Source organism: Monopterus albus, unplaced genomic scaffold (assembly GCF_001952655.1).
Source record: "Monopterus albus unplaced genomic scaffold, M_albus_1.0 scaffold323.1, whole genome shotgun sequence".
NCBI lineage: Eukaryota > Metazoa > Chordata > Actinopteri > Synbranchiformes > Synbranchidae > Monopterus > Monopterus albus.
In genome coordinates, this window is record NW_018128203.1 from 249,173 (window position 1) to 265,795 (window position 16,623).

The 16,623-nt window shown below is 44.1% G+C and overlaps 1 protein-coding gene across 1 annotated transcript; it reads left to right on the forward strand.

The window, feature by feature from the left end:
- The first annotated feature begins 332 nt into the window (after positions 1-332).
- On the forward strand, positions 333-16,578 carry onecut3a (one cut homeobox 3a). The gene is given in 3 exon segments (XM_020624249.1): positions 333-995; positions 997-1,625; positions 15,519-16,578. Coding segments are annotated over 3 exon segments (1,323 nt in total). The 5' UTR covers positions 333-594; the 3' UTR covers positions 15,812-16,578.
- Positions 16,579-16,623: the final 45 nt, after the last annotated feature.

Sequence of the window (16,623 nt, forward strand, 5' to 3'; positions counted from 1 at the left end):
GCTAAGCGGCGTTATCAGAAAAAACAAGGAGCCAGTCCTTATTATCCGCCGGAGAGTAAATGTTGCACACGCTGCAGTGGATTGCACTTCTGTGTTTTATCTTAACAAGTGTCTAATGCAATCTTTTTCAGGAATTTGCAACATGAACAACCCATGACATAGGGGCCAGTGACGTCAGATTGGCCCCAGACAGAGTGCGCGAGTGCGAGGATAGACCACGGGGGCGCGCGCTTGCAGGCTCGGACTCATCTTAACATGAGCGCGGGCGCGTCAATATACACACAGAGAGCGGAGCAGCGCTTTGGATATAGTGGAAGGTACAGCGAAAGAAATCCAGGCAGGCGCAGACACCTCCACACACTGAGCAGAGGCTTGCGGTGCAGTTTATGTGGCGGCCGGGACCAGATCTTTTAAAATCATGCTGGATTGACTGCAAATAGGCAACTACAATCAATGGCTTGGCTTTGAAATCGTTCAAAATTTATTGGAAAGGACTGTGAGATAGAGCGACAGTGAGAGAGTGGGAGAGATAGGGTGAGAAGCGAGGGAGAGAGCGAGAGAGTGGCGAGAGGGGTGGAAATAAAGATCCTTTTAATGATGGAGCTTACAATGGAAAACATTGGAAATCTGCACGGTGTATCTCATTCCCATCAAACAAGCGACTTAATGAACTCCCCACACGCGCGCCAGTCGACGGCGTCGCATCGGAACTTGGTGTCGCACGGACGATCAGCCATGGTGTCCAGCATGGCCTCGATACTGGAGGGAGCAGGGGACTACCGCACGGACCACGCTTTGTCTGGACCCCTGCATCCGGCAATGACCATGTCGTGCGACTCCGGAATGAGCCTGAGCAGCACCTACACCACTTTGACGCCGCTGCAGCACCTGCCCCCCATATCCACCGTTTCGGAGAAATTTCACCATCCACACCCACATGCTCACCATCATCCGGCGCACCAGCGACTCGCAGCCGGGAACGTTAGCGGCAGGCTGGGACGACCGAAGCCTCGCCTCCATGAGTAACCTCTACGGCCACTATCCCAAAGATATGTCCGGCATGGGGCAGCCTCTCTCCCCTCTGTCCAACGGTCTCGGGTCTTTGCACAGCTCCCAGCAGACTCTCGGCGCCTACGGTCCAGGAGCTCACCTCTCCAACGACAAGATGCTGTCCTCGGGGGGCTTCGAGTCCCACGCAGCCATGTTGTCCCGGGGGGAGGAGCACCTGGCCCGGGGTCTCGGGGGCCACGGGGCCGGGCTCATGACATCCTTGAACGGCATACACCATCACAGCCATCCGCACTCTCAGGCAAACGGGTCCATGCTGTCAGACCGGGACAGGCAGACAATAGTGGGAGGCGGGCAGGGAGCAGGGTCAGGGCAGGTAGAGGAGATAAACACCAAGGAGGTGGCACAGCGAATAACAGCAGAGCTCAAGCGCTACAGCATCCCCCAGGCCATTTTTGCTCAGAGGATCTTGTGCCGGTCCCAGGGAACTCTCTCTGACCTGCTGAGGAATCCTAAACCGTGGAGTAAACTCAAGTCTGGCCGGGAGACGTTCAGAAGGATGTGGAAGTGGCTCCAGGAGCCCGAGTTCCAGCGGATGTCAGCGCTCAGGCTTGCAGGTGAGTGAGGAGACAGCTCCCAACCTGAGTGATGTGGAGGGATCAATTAGGAGTCAATGTGGCGAGACTGTCAATAGCTGCTCAAACAGACATTACTAGAAGTTATTAGTCGATTCTATCGAGTCAAACTTCATCATGACAGTTGGGGTGTTAAATGTTGGGGGAAATCTATATTTTGATTGATGCTACAATCCATGATAGTATAAACAGACACTGTGTAACAATGGAGATGTTACAAACAAAAGCGAGGAGGCATCTCTCAAAAGCCGAACTGGTGCAAATGCAGTCACATACTGTAGGTTTGCTTTTACGCACGGATACAGCATGGATACACAAATCCCTCTCACTCTCTTTCTCTCTCACATACAAACAAAACCCACAGAGAATGGGGCAATCAAAGCAGGATGTGGCCAATATTAATTACAGCTCTAAATGTAAAGCAAATCTAGACCTTCAGATCCCTGCGAGCCAGTTTTACTTTGCATCCCCCTGTCAAACAGGCGTGTCGTAGCAAACAACGATTGGCCAACGAGTCTGGGGAGCATGACCTCTTATGGATCAACATTTCAGATCCAGGTGTCCCCTTTCAGAGTAGTGCACTGATAAATGATCGATTTAGACCTGATAAACAGACACAAACAGATGGTGAAGGGTCTTATACTTGATTAGCGCTTTTCTAGCACACTCAAAGCGCTTTCACACTATTCACACCGGAAGCAACTCGGGGTTCAGTGCCTTGCTCAAGGACACTTCGACATGTTGACTGGACAAGCCGGAAATCGAACCGATAATCCTCCTGTTAGGAAACGAGCCACTCTACCTCCTGAGCCACAGCCGCCCTGCGCCTTTTTCTACCTTCTGCTGTCTCCTCTGCACTCTGGGATATCTGGTCCACAAAGTTGGATCGGGGCCTGTTCAGACATTCTGTAACTGAGAACTGCGAGATTCTACTGTATGTGTAGGATTAAAGGGACATGATAACAGGAAGGGACACGCTGTGTCAGTGAGGCTGACACAAACCTCATCACTCCATTTTGAATGGTTCATCTTTGAGCCATCGTTTTGATTTTTACTGCGCAAAGATTGTGAATCATGAACGCTGTGATTTGAACCCACATCCCCACCCCCTTTAAACTATTAACACTTACAACCAAATTAACAGGACGTAAATGAAAAGCAGAGCGTCGCAGTGGGCTTAAAACAGAGATGTGAGTAAGAGGTCTCCTCTCATTGATGTTTGTGTAAAGGCCCTGTTTAGACGTGCTGCGCTTCCAAACGTCAATCAGCGCTTCTGTGTCGTATTTCAGGGAACAGTTCAATTAAGCAGATATAGTGGCATATTTTAGTTCCGGTCAATGCCCTATTGAAAAGCACTTAATGGAATGTAAATTGTTCCTTTGCGCATTTAGTGGGGTTCTGGTAAATAAAGATTTAAACACTCCACAATTGTCTCTTTAAGTGCCACTGCTGTTAAAGCTAATTGGGCTGTGGGGTTTTATATCTTCCACACCCAGCTTCAAGATAAAACCCACTCAATTCAACTGACACGTTGGAGTGGCACAGTTCTGCGCAATGTACACCTGCTGATTATTTTAATGTAGTCAGGCCCAGAGCAGCCTATAGGTGGAAGGTGTGCATGTACGTGCACATTTCTTCTCTGCACGGTAGTAATTTAGGGCTGCACTCTTATCTTATTGTGATCCAGTGACGATAGATGTCATCAATGATCTTATTATAAAATACATTTTGTTGCACATTTCTGCTAAATGTGTTTATTTGTCTTTGTTGAAACAGCAAATGTCAAGCCAGTACTGTCTATTGTGTTTTAAGCTGCTGTCACAATCGGTCTGAGGGAAATCCGGTTGGGCAAAATGACAAATGACTTGTATGTAAATGCGCCGAGCAACATTTTACTTATTGCATTTAAAATCACCATTATCCTCGGTGCGCATGTGGGGTGGGAGTGGGAGTTGGGTGGGGGGTTGTGGTGCTGAAAGTGAGGTTGGGCCATACTCGCTCGGCCACATCAATCAATAAATTCAAATTACTATTCCAAATTCATCACAGGCACACAAATCAATGCAGCTGCCCTGCTTAGCTAATGTGAAAATGCCAGTGTCTGCACACACATGACAATCCACTCCTGAAAGGAAAAACAGTGCAGGGATAGATGAGTTTGGGAGGAATGTGTGTCCTTCACGCTTAATATCTCCTAATGGAGCGAGGGCAGAGATCCACATGCTTTCCTGCATGTTGTATTCCTTACACGCAGACCCGTAACATAAAAGTTAAGCACATTGGAATGCATTTTGTATGTATTCTGAGCATCTGAAAGCACATACAGTAAAAATGGTAAAAACAAATAGGCCGTTTCAGTTAAAGCTACACAAGTAAGAGGGGTTTGGGGCCATTTAAAGATCGCATTAATGATGAAAACAACTCGCCTTTGCATCTGTGTTGAATTCAACACTCCATCTCAATGTATTTGGCCGGGTCAATACAGTTCTGATCGATAAGGATAGCCAGTGCATCTATCAATTATCCCGCCTCAGCACTCTCTCCCATTGGGTCTCTCCCCCGGAGCAGAGAGGGGAGGCTGGAACTGGAAGAGGGAGCACACTGACAGCTGTTCTAAAAAAAGAGGAAAGAAAGACGCCACTGCTTCACACCTTTGCTGTAATCATATTCAATTTGCTGCATGTAATGCACTCTCATACAGTTGCCCTTTGAGGTTTGGGTTATAAGATATTCAGGCGAAGTTCACACTTAACAAGTCTTTCCAGACAGATGCTGAACCAGACTCGCGCCTGTACGCGTTATCTCTTTCATTGTGACAACGACCAGGTGTCATGGCATGCCAAGGACCCCCCTCCCCCCAATCCCGAAAAGCACAGTTGGTTCATTATCATCTAAATGGCCGGAGCACGTGCCAGGGTGAGCAGGTCAAGACCCACAGGACACGGAGAAAAACATTGCTGAGAATTAGGGTGGGAGGCCTTTATTCATGTTTCAATGGACTACACGGAGTTTACACAGGCCTAATCCTGAAGAAATAACTCCCCCCCACCCCCAAATCCATCACACTGCGCCCTTTCCCCTCCGCAAGCGTACATCCATTTCCTTGTGCTGATCAGTTGTCTTCCTTACAGTCTATTTCAAGTTAAATTCAGGCTTTTCTCTTAGTTGGCTGCCTCAAACCGATAAAACCCGAATGCATATATGCAAATATATGCATAATGCATATATTTTTGTTTTTCTGGAATCTCTTTATCTTGGTTATAGCTGTGATAGCTTTCTGTTTACAGCAGTCACTGTGAAGCAGAGCAGCAGTTTTCAGGCGCTGTCCAGAGTGCTGAAATATGCTTCCATCCAACCCGAACTGCAAGGTCTTGTCTGTGTTTTAAAGACAGTTCATGGTGTCAAACTGGACATTTACCAATACATGGTTAATAGCATTCTTATAGCCCCTAAACACCATTATTTCATCCAACAGCTCTTTTACCCATCGATCAATATTACAATCCACAACGGTGTCAATCACAAAATCCTGCATACCACGTTCCAGTCCAGCACAAAGCCGACTGGGGTTTCCATTCAAATCACTTCGCTTGTTTGGACCATTTTAATACAAACTGGAGACTGTCATTATTTTGCGATGTTCACCAAAACGTCCTAAAGCAAATTTCATTTGAGCCAGGATAATGGGTTTAATTGGAGAGGGCATTAAGATGTGAATGATGCAAGATAATCTAAAACAGGATATTTTTTAAGAGATGGCTTGATGTTAGCCTGCGAAGTGATCGATTGATACTTTAATAATTGATGTGTAAGGGGAAGATAGGGGAGTATACAGTGCAGCTGCGGTTTCTGAGCCTGGTTCTTCGTTAAGCACTGCAACGTGTGCTGTAAGTACTGAGACACATGTTAGCATCGCCTTTGAAATCCTCTGGTGGGAGAGCAACAGCCATTTTCTTAGGGTTATACCTCGAGGCTATTTTGTTTCAATCCAGGGTTCAGTGTAGCTCATACCAGATGAAATGACATCTCACGACTTGCATCATTATTTCTAAGCTGCCATGAAAAGGCTCAGTGTGGTGTGGGGTAAAGTCAATTAACTTTAAATTTGCATGCACCTCCATGCTGTAGGCTGATATAACGGAATGCATCATGGAAGTTATGCAGGAATGAGGAATTTTAAGATAACCACATTTGCAACCTTATGAAGACGAGTGCTCAAAACCAAAGGCCACAGTTTCCCATCGTGCATGACTGCAGAACACAGGGCAACATCAGCACCGTACAGTCTGCATATATGTCGCCTCCCCGTGACTTCTCTCCTGTGTGTATGTGATCGGGATACAGAGTGCGTCTGCGCCACATTGTTAAGGCCGATCTGGCGAGTATCGATTTCCATTCCCAGGCCTCTCCTTCCTTTCTATCTCTGGATGCAACACCATTTCTCCCATTAACAGCTCACCCTTCATAACACACAACAGAATGACTTATAAACACATGCTCTCACGCGCCGGCTTGTTGCTCACCTCGCCGCGTGCCCTGGTCAGTCAAAAGCTGACTTGAACATCTGTGAGGTTTAGTCGTTCCCTCTATTTCTGTGATATAGCAGGATGAGACGACTTAGAATTCACACTCCTTTAAGCTCTTGTCGCTCATTATACATCCCACCCACACTGTTCCGTGCTGCACCCACTGACTTTAAAATTCACAAGAATGTAATTTTAAAAGAAATCAGATTAGTCCAACTGAAGCAGGAACCCGGAGTTTCAATTCAGGGGGCTGCTTAGCAATTAGAAATGCAGTAGAGGTCTGGACTGTGTACAGTCTTGAATACCGTCTCTTCTATTTTAGATGATCAATTCCTACGCTACTCAGTCGCCCCCTCGCCAAACCAGATCGATAGGAGAGAATGACCTTTAAATCAAATTGCTGGCAGAGTCGACTAAAGCACGGGGCCAGCATCAAAGGGTTAATGGCTCCGCGTGCGCCCCTCCTTTCCAGGCAAAAGTACAAAGGACACAAATCCAGATAATCATAATTAAATCTGATTATTCGTCCTTGCGCTCTGGAGTCAAATGGCTGCACAAAAAGGATTTTAAGATGTGGAACTAAAGCTGTGCTGGACTTCTCGTGAAGATGCTTGATGAAAAAACCAATGGTACGTGGCTTTTGACCCCGTAGCAATCTGTAGTGGTTTACATAAGGGCCTAAGCAAGTGACGGTTCCAAAGAGCAGGCTGTTGTGCAATTAAAACGTTGACCAGAGCATGTCAGCACTGTGTCAATGGAACAATCTTATGTAACGCCGGGATAACCCAAAAACCGGGTCTGCTCCGCGCGTCCAGCGCACACGCATTCATCCACTGCTTCCACACAGTGAGGAGTCTTATACTTTGAGAAACAAGTAACGGGTACTATTTTGGGAGAAGGGTTATAAATCTGTGTCCAGTGGCGCTGAAGCAGCAGTGGGGCGGCGGTGTGCCCACACAGGCAACGTCCTGACAGGCCATCACTTATCAAAGGCCTGATAATGGCTTGTTTAAGCGGCAGAACACAAGGCAAGACATTGTCCGCACAATTAAAGAAAACAGAGGCAGGCACCCAGTTGAACACTGTAAGGTTTCTATATGACCCTAAATATAGGCCCACTGTATAAAGTTACTTAATCTCGCAATCGCAGTTAAAATCTGCAGATTCTTAGATTCTACCTATACATTCTACCTATACATTCTACCTATACATTCTACCTTTCTACCTATACTATACCTACGCTGATACGGTTTTAATTTTAGAAAAAGGAAGTGGGCATACCTGGGCACATAAAAGAATAAAATACACCACTGCAGATGAAAAAGAATTCATATGTCAAATCAGATCAAATCTTGATTGAAGAAAAACTAGTATTCTGAGACCAATTACAAAATGATGTGATAAGAATCCACATTCTTGGAATGCAGCCTTTAAAGTGTAGGCTGTAGTCGTTTAGTGCCTTTTGGTTTAATGGTCTCCGTCTGAGGCAGGTAAAAATAAAACTCTAGGTAGTGAGTCTGTGACTCGACCTTTGTGAAATGAGAGCCCACAGATTCATGGTCTGCTTGGAACCTCGGTACGTCTTTCTGCTGGGTCGATCACAACAAAACCGCAAACGCACACACACACACACACACACACACACACACAGAGCTTGTCGTACCCACAGATGCAACCCGAAACTCCGGTTGGGCAACCCCACACAGATCAACAAAGGAACAAAACGACTGTGAAATCAATTGATGAATGAATCGATGTCAGTTCATATAACCATTGTATTACATGATATTAAATATAACGAACTAGCTGAGGGTTATTTTAAAATTAGGAATTTGTTGCTTTGTTGACCGGGTATGAAAACGCCAATTTATGGTTTCTACAAGATTTCTGAATATTTACACTCCACAACATCTGCCCTGTTTGGCTATGGCTTTGCTTTAAGTAACTGTTGTGGTGTGTGTGTGTGTGTGTGAGAGAGAGAGAGAGAGTTGAAGGCAATTTGGTTTTTCTTAAAATTTAGATTAAGGGGCACTTTTAATAATTTGGTTTACAATAATAATAATAATAATTTGTTGTTGTTGTTGTTGTTGTTGTTATACCTATATCACTGAAGGAAGTAATTAGATTTACCAATGTGATTTGCAAAAGGCAACAGGCTTCGAATAAACCCTGCAAATAAATTAAAGAGCCCATGCAGTTTGCTATAGAATAATAAAGAGAAGACTTTATTTATTTCAGTTTAATATATTTTCTTATACATGAGAGAAAATAGCAATGCAATTAGGTGACTGCAATAAGCGCGTGTTAGAAATATTCCTGTTCACTCTCTCTTCACATAATTGAGTGAGATCTGTATTGAATTGGATCTCGAAAATTCCTGCATATTGAAAACCTGTCTGTCTGCCCGTGAAGAGTCAACAGTGGGCTATGATCTGACTGCAGATCAGCTGAATCTTCGGCGACAAATAAGAAATTAGCAGAGAAGTGAGAGATGAGTTCCCGCTGGCGTCTTGTGGGAAATGAACACATTTAGCTAAATCCTGCGGTGGAACTTTTCTAAATCTTTACTCCTTAACATGGTCTAAATAGGCTGTAAGCTTTGACCTAACTGACCTCTGTATACCCATCAAGTCCCGCGAGATTTAAAAACGTAATTGTCGTGATACATTCTCCACTAATAAAGAATTTTGTTTATTTTGTTTATTTTTCTTTCTCGCGTCTGTTTGGTTTTCAATATAAACGCGCCTGCTCGTGACAGACTGCTTAAAAACGTGTGTAAACTCTATTCAGTAAATGAAAATGAGCATTAAGGCTGTTCCTTCTTTGGGTCCTGGCATCGGGCTCAGATCCACATGAACAGGAGACATATGGCTTTGTTGGCCGGTCACGGAGCATCACCCACTCCTCACCCACACCTCACCCAAAAGGGAACCTACTTTGTTCAAATATTAATGCTAGTTGTTTGATTGTGAAGAATTTGTTAAGCGGTCAAATGGTTTATTTCTCGATTTTTATTTATGCTATGTAGTTGTGGGTGGACAAAGCCCATTTTTATTTTTTTAAACACTGATCTATTTCAGGCACACTCGCCAATTTTTGCCCAACACAACCAGTATTCAATTCGAGCTAATTTTGTCAAAATTTCTCAAAGTGAAGACTCTCATAATAAATTCATAAATTACAGAAAAGCGCACACTGCGCGCTCACACCTGTTTGTGGAGAATGTAACCCCAGGCCTGCCCTCCTGTCTCCACAAAATAAAGCATGATCATTACTCAGGCGTTACTGGTCAAAGCAGGTCTGAATGGAATCAACGATCGAGCCAAACACCAGCATCATTCTAACAACAGACCCACGCATACAAATAAACGGCGCATGCAGATCAAGGATACACTGGCAACAGAAAACAATAAGACTGCAGGTTCAACCTCAGTCACAGGCCTGTCTCGATCATGTGCTTAAATGGCTGAGTGAATTTAATTATCCTAAACCTCATAAGAAGTGTGATCATCACAGGCAGCAGCTTTTACACATTATTGAATTTTTTTGTACTGTGCAATTTCTTAGCTTTACCACTCGGTTTCTAGTAACACGGGGGGTTAGAAAATGTAATGTCTCAGGCGGGTTTGGGGCTTCTACTGACGCATAAAAAGCACATTGAAAGCGCGTGTTTTCTTAACAATAATTTAAAAACAAAATATAATTTACAGTGCTACATGGCTACGACAGATGATACAGCAAATCTAAAAGGAAAAAGCAAAGTAAACTGTTGCAGGCAGAGAATTGGAGGACTGAGCTGCGATTTGGGCGAAGGTTTCACTGAGTTCAGGTTGAGTGTTATTGAAGGGGCGAAGAAGAAATGCCTCGCAGCTGAGTCGCGGCAGAAGGCAAACAAACAAATTGTGTCGCTTTATCAGTATATTAACACCAATTCTCACTCATTACATTAAAGGGTATTGAGCTGGAAGTGTTTTGGCCTGGCGTGAGAGAGAGAGGGGGGAGAGGGTTTGGCACTACCCTGCAGCTTGCATGGAATAAATGCCAGTTTACAGAGGGCCGTGCGCATGCACACCTTGCTATCAATCTTTAGGGCAACAGCCCATGCGAAACAGCAGAGACGTTACTTAGGAAATAGAGTGACTCTTAAACATCAAATTGCCCAATCACACTTCTTACAATACAGAGAAGAGTGCAACTACAAGCACTCTGCATAGATTAGTAGTGAGGACAGGATTGGCTTCCAACAATAAAGGGGCGAGAGAGAGAGAGAGAGAGAGAGAGAGAGAGTGAAGCCCATACATAAACGCGCCGAACCGTGACCGGTAAACATGTTTTTGTTAAATTAATTAAATCATCAGACTTTGACCCCGTGCTCTTTACAAGGAGCACAAACTTGGGGCTTCATAGTTGAATTTCAAAGTGGGAAGACTTTGGAAAACGAATAACGGGGGAAATGAGATGCAGATATGTAATCATGGTTTCACAGTCACAGTATTGGGCGGTTTGACTTTCTCATTATGAGCAGGAAGGGCAGTGACGATCAATAAATGATTCATGCTCAAGATGGACTCACATCTGCAGGGACAGAGGAGGCCTGTGACAGCTGGATCACATAGGAAACACGTCGCCTCCATCCTTCCTGGTAGATCTCCCCTCCCCTCCGAGGCATAATTAATTGAACGAACTGAATTTCACACACGAATTATTCAAGAATCTATCGATCGATATTGAACACCCAAGGCCTTTCTCTTAACCTCGCGTGGTTTGTAGTGAAGCAAGGAATATTAATGTCATCAGTGGAAAAGAAATCGGCCTAAGTTATTGCGTCTTTATCCAAGCATACGTTGAACAATCACTCATTTTGAATGCGTAAGAGAAAATATGCAGGACTGTAAAGTCCAAATCAGGAGGCTTTTAAACAGACATAGACGGGGATTGTTTCTATAAGTCCACTTATGGAAATCACAATCACAGTATTGTGGCGTGTATTCACCACAACAGTGGAAACGAGGATGAACGTATAGTCTTTGCAGGTGTGTGATGAGCCTGAGGGATCCACTCAAAGTAGGTCAGCTCCGGTTCACAGCTCCATACAGAGAGTTAAATAAATAACATTTCTCTGTGTCCGTATAACAGCGGGGTGTAGCCTGCACCACACAAAACACTCAGCACCAAACCAGGATGTCTGCTCTTGTCCGGCCGCTCTTTGTGCATGAGTTTATGTCCGTCTCTCTGTTCGGTGCCTACTGTAGCTCTAAAAGCTGCAATGATCGATTTCTTTTCTTTTCTACACTGAGCTTGGTTCAGTAATCAGGGCCCCCTTCCTCATCGATCGATCGATATTGATTACTAAATCCAGCGCCTGTAGCAAAGGCAGCGCACTATGGCGCCCCGTGCAGCCGGGACACGGCGAGAGCGACACCTGCCGACCGAAACGGCTCAAAGCAGGCGGTCAAGGAAGTGGCAGGACGTGACTCGCCGGTGGCAGGATGTGGAGAGAGAAATCTGAGCTTGTCGTGGAGAGAAAACCTCATTCCATGTGGTCAGTTTTATGCACTAATTGCACAAAAATGAGCATTAGATTTTTGTCACTTTAATCTTAACTTTTGAGGATTTAAAGAGAATAAACTCATCAGAATAATAATTATAACCCCTGACTAACAGTTAGTTTCCCAAGCATTTACCTCCCAAGATGTATGGGCTAGCCAAAATGAAATCTATTGACAGATTCTGAATCCTATTTCTGTAACTAGACAGATCCATTTTGATTTTACTTCCAGTAAATCCATTAAATAACACAGTAAGGCTAAAAAAAGGCTTAAACCTAGAAGAGAGTAGATAAAATAAGCAAGCATAAATGTACTGTGCCTGTTAATTTGATACTTTTTCAATCCAAGAGAAAAATGCTATAATTGGACAGAAACACCCCAATTAAAACACTTTTGGTTTTAGGACCAGAGGTTGTGTGTGTGTGCTTGAGTGTGTTGTTATACTGTACATACCTGTTCAAGGTCACTCATCTTGGACAAAGAGATGAAGAAAAGGGTGGAAGGAAGTAAATGTGTTCAAGTCAAAAGAAATGAACAACAACTGAGGAGTTAAACACTGAAGCAAAAATGACAGTATTGCTCTAGGATAAAAACAGGTTTTCTTAAAAAAAAAAAAAAAGGATGTTAGCATTTACTATAATAAAAATGTAATTAATTACACATCAGTTATATAAGTCAGAGTATGTAAGATATAGTGAAGAGCTTGTGCTCTATATATTGTTTTTCTTTAATGTGTGTTTAGACTCATTGTCCTGCTGGGAAACAAATCCTCTAGCTCACACATTACCCAGATAGAATGACGTGTCTTTGCTGAGCAGAGTAGTAACTTCTCTATAATCAGTGTGTAGCTGATCTAGTACAAGATCCTTTAACAAGAAGCAACTTTATTTTCATTGTGACACGAGGGGCCCCGGGCCGCTGCATTTGCACCGCCATCACGGGCAACTTGGGAGGGGGGGGGTTCAGCATCTTGCCCAAGGACACTTTGGCATGTGGACTGCAGGCACTGAGATTCGAACCGTCAAACGTCCAGTTGGGAGAGACGACTGCTCTACCCACCACACCACTGTCGCCCCCCAAGTAAAGCCTGTTTACATCTGGACATCTTTAAAACCACATCTGCAGACATCAAGGTTCTGACTGAACGTCTTACCTGTAATATGTAAACTAGACTAAACAAACAGACTAAAATTCTGGTATTGCTTGGTAAATGATAGCAGCTTTGTTGTTGAGGAAAGTGAAATTTGCTATTCCCCTGTCAAGGTAGCACATTCCCTAAAGCATACACAGCTATCTGTGCAGCTGGCAGATGTTCTGTTTTCATCAAGTTGTCAGTTTAATAAAGTTACTTTACAACTATTAATTTTAGAAAATAAAACTGTAGTTTGGTGCTGGTATTGCATTATCAATCACCAAAGACAACTGTTTGACCCTGGACATTTTTAGTTGAGTTGATTTCATTTAATCTCTGGCATGGACAACTGGAAAACATGAAACTTTTAAAAACATATCATTATATTTTTATTAGTCTGGTTTGAAGCACATACTATCCACTATATGTTCAGTAAAATAGTTGAAGCATTGGTTAAAACTTTATTAAAAGATGAAACATAAAAAACAATAATGAGAAACATTTCTTGTTAATGGACTCAGACAAAAATGTGTTTTCAAAGAGCCTGTTGTTATATTGATGAATGACAAATAAATCAATTTGCTAATAAAGCCGTGGTATGAGTCGGCCTGCCAGTATTTGTCCATGGAATTAACGAGTGACATTTAGCTTGGTTTGTCCAGAACACATGAAGAATTAAGGGTTTAAAAGCGCTTCTTATGTCATTATAATTAGAGGGACTCTGTAAAAGACAAAACAACAACAGATGCAGAGTTTTATATTTCTAGTAAAGACACAACAGTGTGAACAATTGCTTCACAAAAGCTTTATGTCCTGCTTGTCCTATCAGCTGTGACTCTACTCATTGTGACACTGTGACTATTTCAGCTAAAGTCCAACCCCTAAAATGACATCATCATCCTCCTGCTCATTGTCATAAGTACTTTTATTCCTATAATGAATCAAAGTATTAAACTGTATATGATGATATACACACTGTACAAATAAGCATGCATTTGAAAAATTTCTCTGTGGCGGATTACCATGTGTGCATTTGTGTGATATATAGAGCTGCAGTGTTGATGTGAAATATGAATATGATGGATGGGCCTGTGTGTAGGTTAGACATCTGTAGTAAACAGATTGGACTGCAATGGCTGATCAATGGTCTCTGTTCCACTGTAATTAGACACACAGCACCACTGCTTGGCTCCAGCCATTTCAGCACAATCTCAACCTCCCCGTCAAACACACACTGTTATGCAGACACAGTTGAGGGGGAAAACTCTGTCTTCGAATGCATCAAGACACACGCACAGTGTGAAAGTGAGACATTATTGAAGGCTAGTAAGGAAGTATCTGATGATCTCAAGGGTAGCAGGTGGAGACTCATGCATCTTTTCCTCTTTTTTTTCCAGTTTTTTTGTTTTTTGTTTTATTGAGACAGTAGGGAAGCTGAGAGGGACACAGTCTGTTCAGGCAGGATTCGATCCTAAGCCGCCAAGGGAGCATGTGGCTGAGGAGGTGGTGCCTTAACCTTCCACACACCAGCTCCTCAAGTCCATCTCTGGGCGCCGTTTCTGCCTTTTACCCTGTCTGCTGCTTTTCACCCTTCTCTTACAAATACTCCAAGTTACAACACACTTACCCACAATACAACACTCTTTTAACTATTAATTTCTGTGTTCGCTGCCTACAACCCCATGACCCCCTCAGACATCCCTCCCAAACAAACAAACAAACAAACAAAAAAGAGACCACTCGACCTGTTTTCTTTTTTTCTTTTGAAAATTGCTTTGTGTATGAGATGGGGGCTATAGCAGCCGGTGCGTGCACCTCTCGAGTGTTTGTGTTTGGGCATGGGGGGGTGGGGTTATAAATACCCTCTCAGAGCTCAATAGAGTGGGCTCCAGTGGGCTCTGTTTGAAGCAGCAGACTGTAGACCTGCTGTGTGTGTGTATGGGGGGGGGGGAATTCTGACCCCAGTCCCTATAGAGAACCCCCAATTCCTACAGCAAAGTCAGTCAATATCTCTCTTTCTCCTTCACTCTCTGCCCCTCCTTCCTCTTCACAGCTCCTCTCTTTGCTTCTTATACACTCACACAAATGCACACACATTGTCTTACTACTCCACCTTTTCAGTTCTTTTCTCTCCAACCTTTTTTCCCTGCGTCAACCCCTCCTCTATCTTTCATTTCCACACACACACACACACACACACACAATGCTTACTTTTGTGCAACAGTCACTCAGTCCCCTATTGCTTCACAAACTGCATTAATATTGAATCAAACAGCAGTGTCTCCAGCTAGCAGGCAACAGCAAGTCCCACTCCCCCTTTCCCTCCTCACCCCATCCTTCTCTCACCGCAGGCTGGCTCCCTGTCTGCACTCTGAAGGATGGAAGGAATATTCCCACTGGGCAGAAGGCATGGATTAGCTTTAAATCAACTTTAATATGGCAATAGAGATGGAGCTGTAGATTCTTTGCTGGTGCATAAACTAGTTTTATGTGTTTAAGTATTGGCTAATGACATATTTAGTTACTTTATTTCCTTCCACCTCTTGTCTTTATTATTTGAATCATGAAAACAATCACTTTTGTATATTTACCTTGCTCTGTGTTTTCTTTCCCCTCTTTGCCTCCCACTCTCATCCCCATCTCTCTGACTGCTGCCGTCCATACCAAGCCTGCAAGCGCAAAGAACAGGAGCAACACAAGGACCGCAACACGGCGCCCAAAAAACAGCGTCTAGTCTTCACTGACCTGCAGCGCCGCACACTCATTGCCATCTTCAAGGAGAACAAGCGTCCATCCAAGGAAATGCAGATCACTATCTCCCAGCAGCTTGGCCTGGAGCTCAGCACTGTCAGCAACTTCTTCATGAATGCGCGCCGCCGCTGTGTGGACCGCTGGCACGATGATCATGGTACCAGTTCTGGGCAGCCGGGCACTTCTGCCACCACCTTCTCCAAGGCCTGAGAGGAGGAGAGGGCCTTCAGAGGGTCAGGGAGCAAGGTTGGAACAACAGCAACATGGGAAATGGGCTGTGAAACCTGTCTATAACAACCCCACTTGGCCCAGGCCATCTGAATGTGTCCTCTGCCCAAAAATCCTTTGTGCCATGCAGTCATCATTTTTGTCAGTCAAAATTTCAAGTTCTCACCTGAAGGAAGCAGAAATCTAAAGGTGAATTGTGAAGTCAGGTCCACTCACATTACTCACACAAGGACAATCATTGATCCTGTCTTTTTTTGAAAGAAAATCATTTTTATGGCATCTGACAAAGTAAAGAGATACCAAAGATTTGATGTTTTTGTTGTAAGGTATTTGAATTATTCCGGGCCTCCTTCCTTCACCAGCCCTGTAGCCACTGATTCTGCTTTTTCTCCTCAATTTGCCTCATTTGTGTCTGCCTCTTTACTCCCCCTCACATCCCCTCTACGCCAGCACACGGAAGCAACAAGGGCAAAAGAACGGCAATAAATCTGACAACAGAACAGCACAGAGCCTTAATACCAGAGCCCCATCCGCTACACACAAGGCCATCAAAAAGAAAACAACACAGCCTATGAAAAAAACAACAAGGCTTCCAATTTTCCATGTGTACCTCCCCTCCTTCTGTAGTCTCCTTCATTCCTCAGCCAAAGGTATTCCCTGATGGCCAGCCATTTCAGAGAGCAGCTCAGGCTGATCATACAGCAAACTAATGAATTGAAAAATGAATCAATGCAGACAGAGAGCGCAGAGCCTTGACCCCTCCTGAAAGTGAAACTCAAGATCTTTGGCAGTAG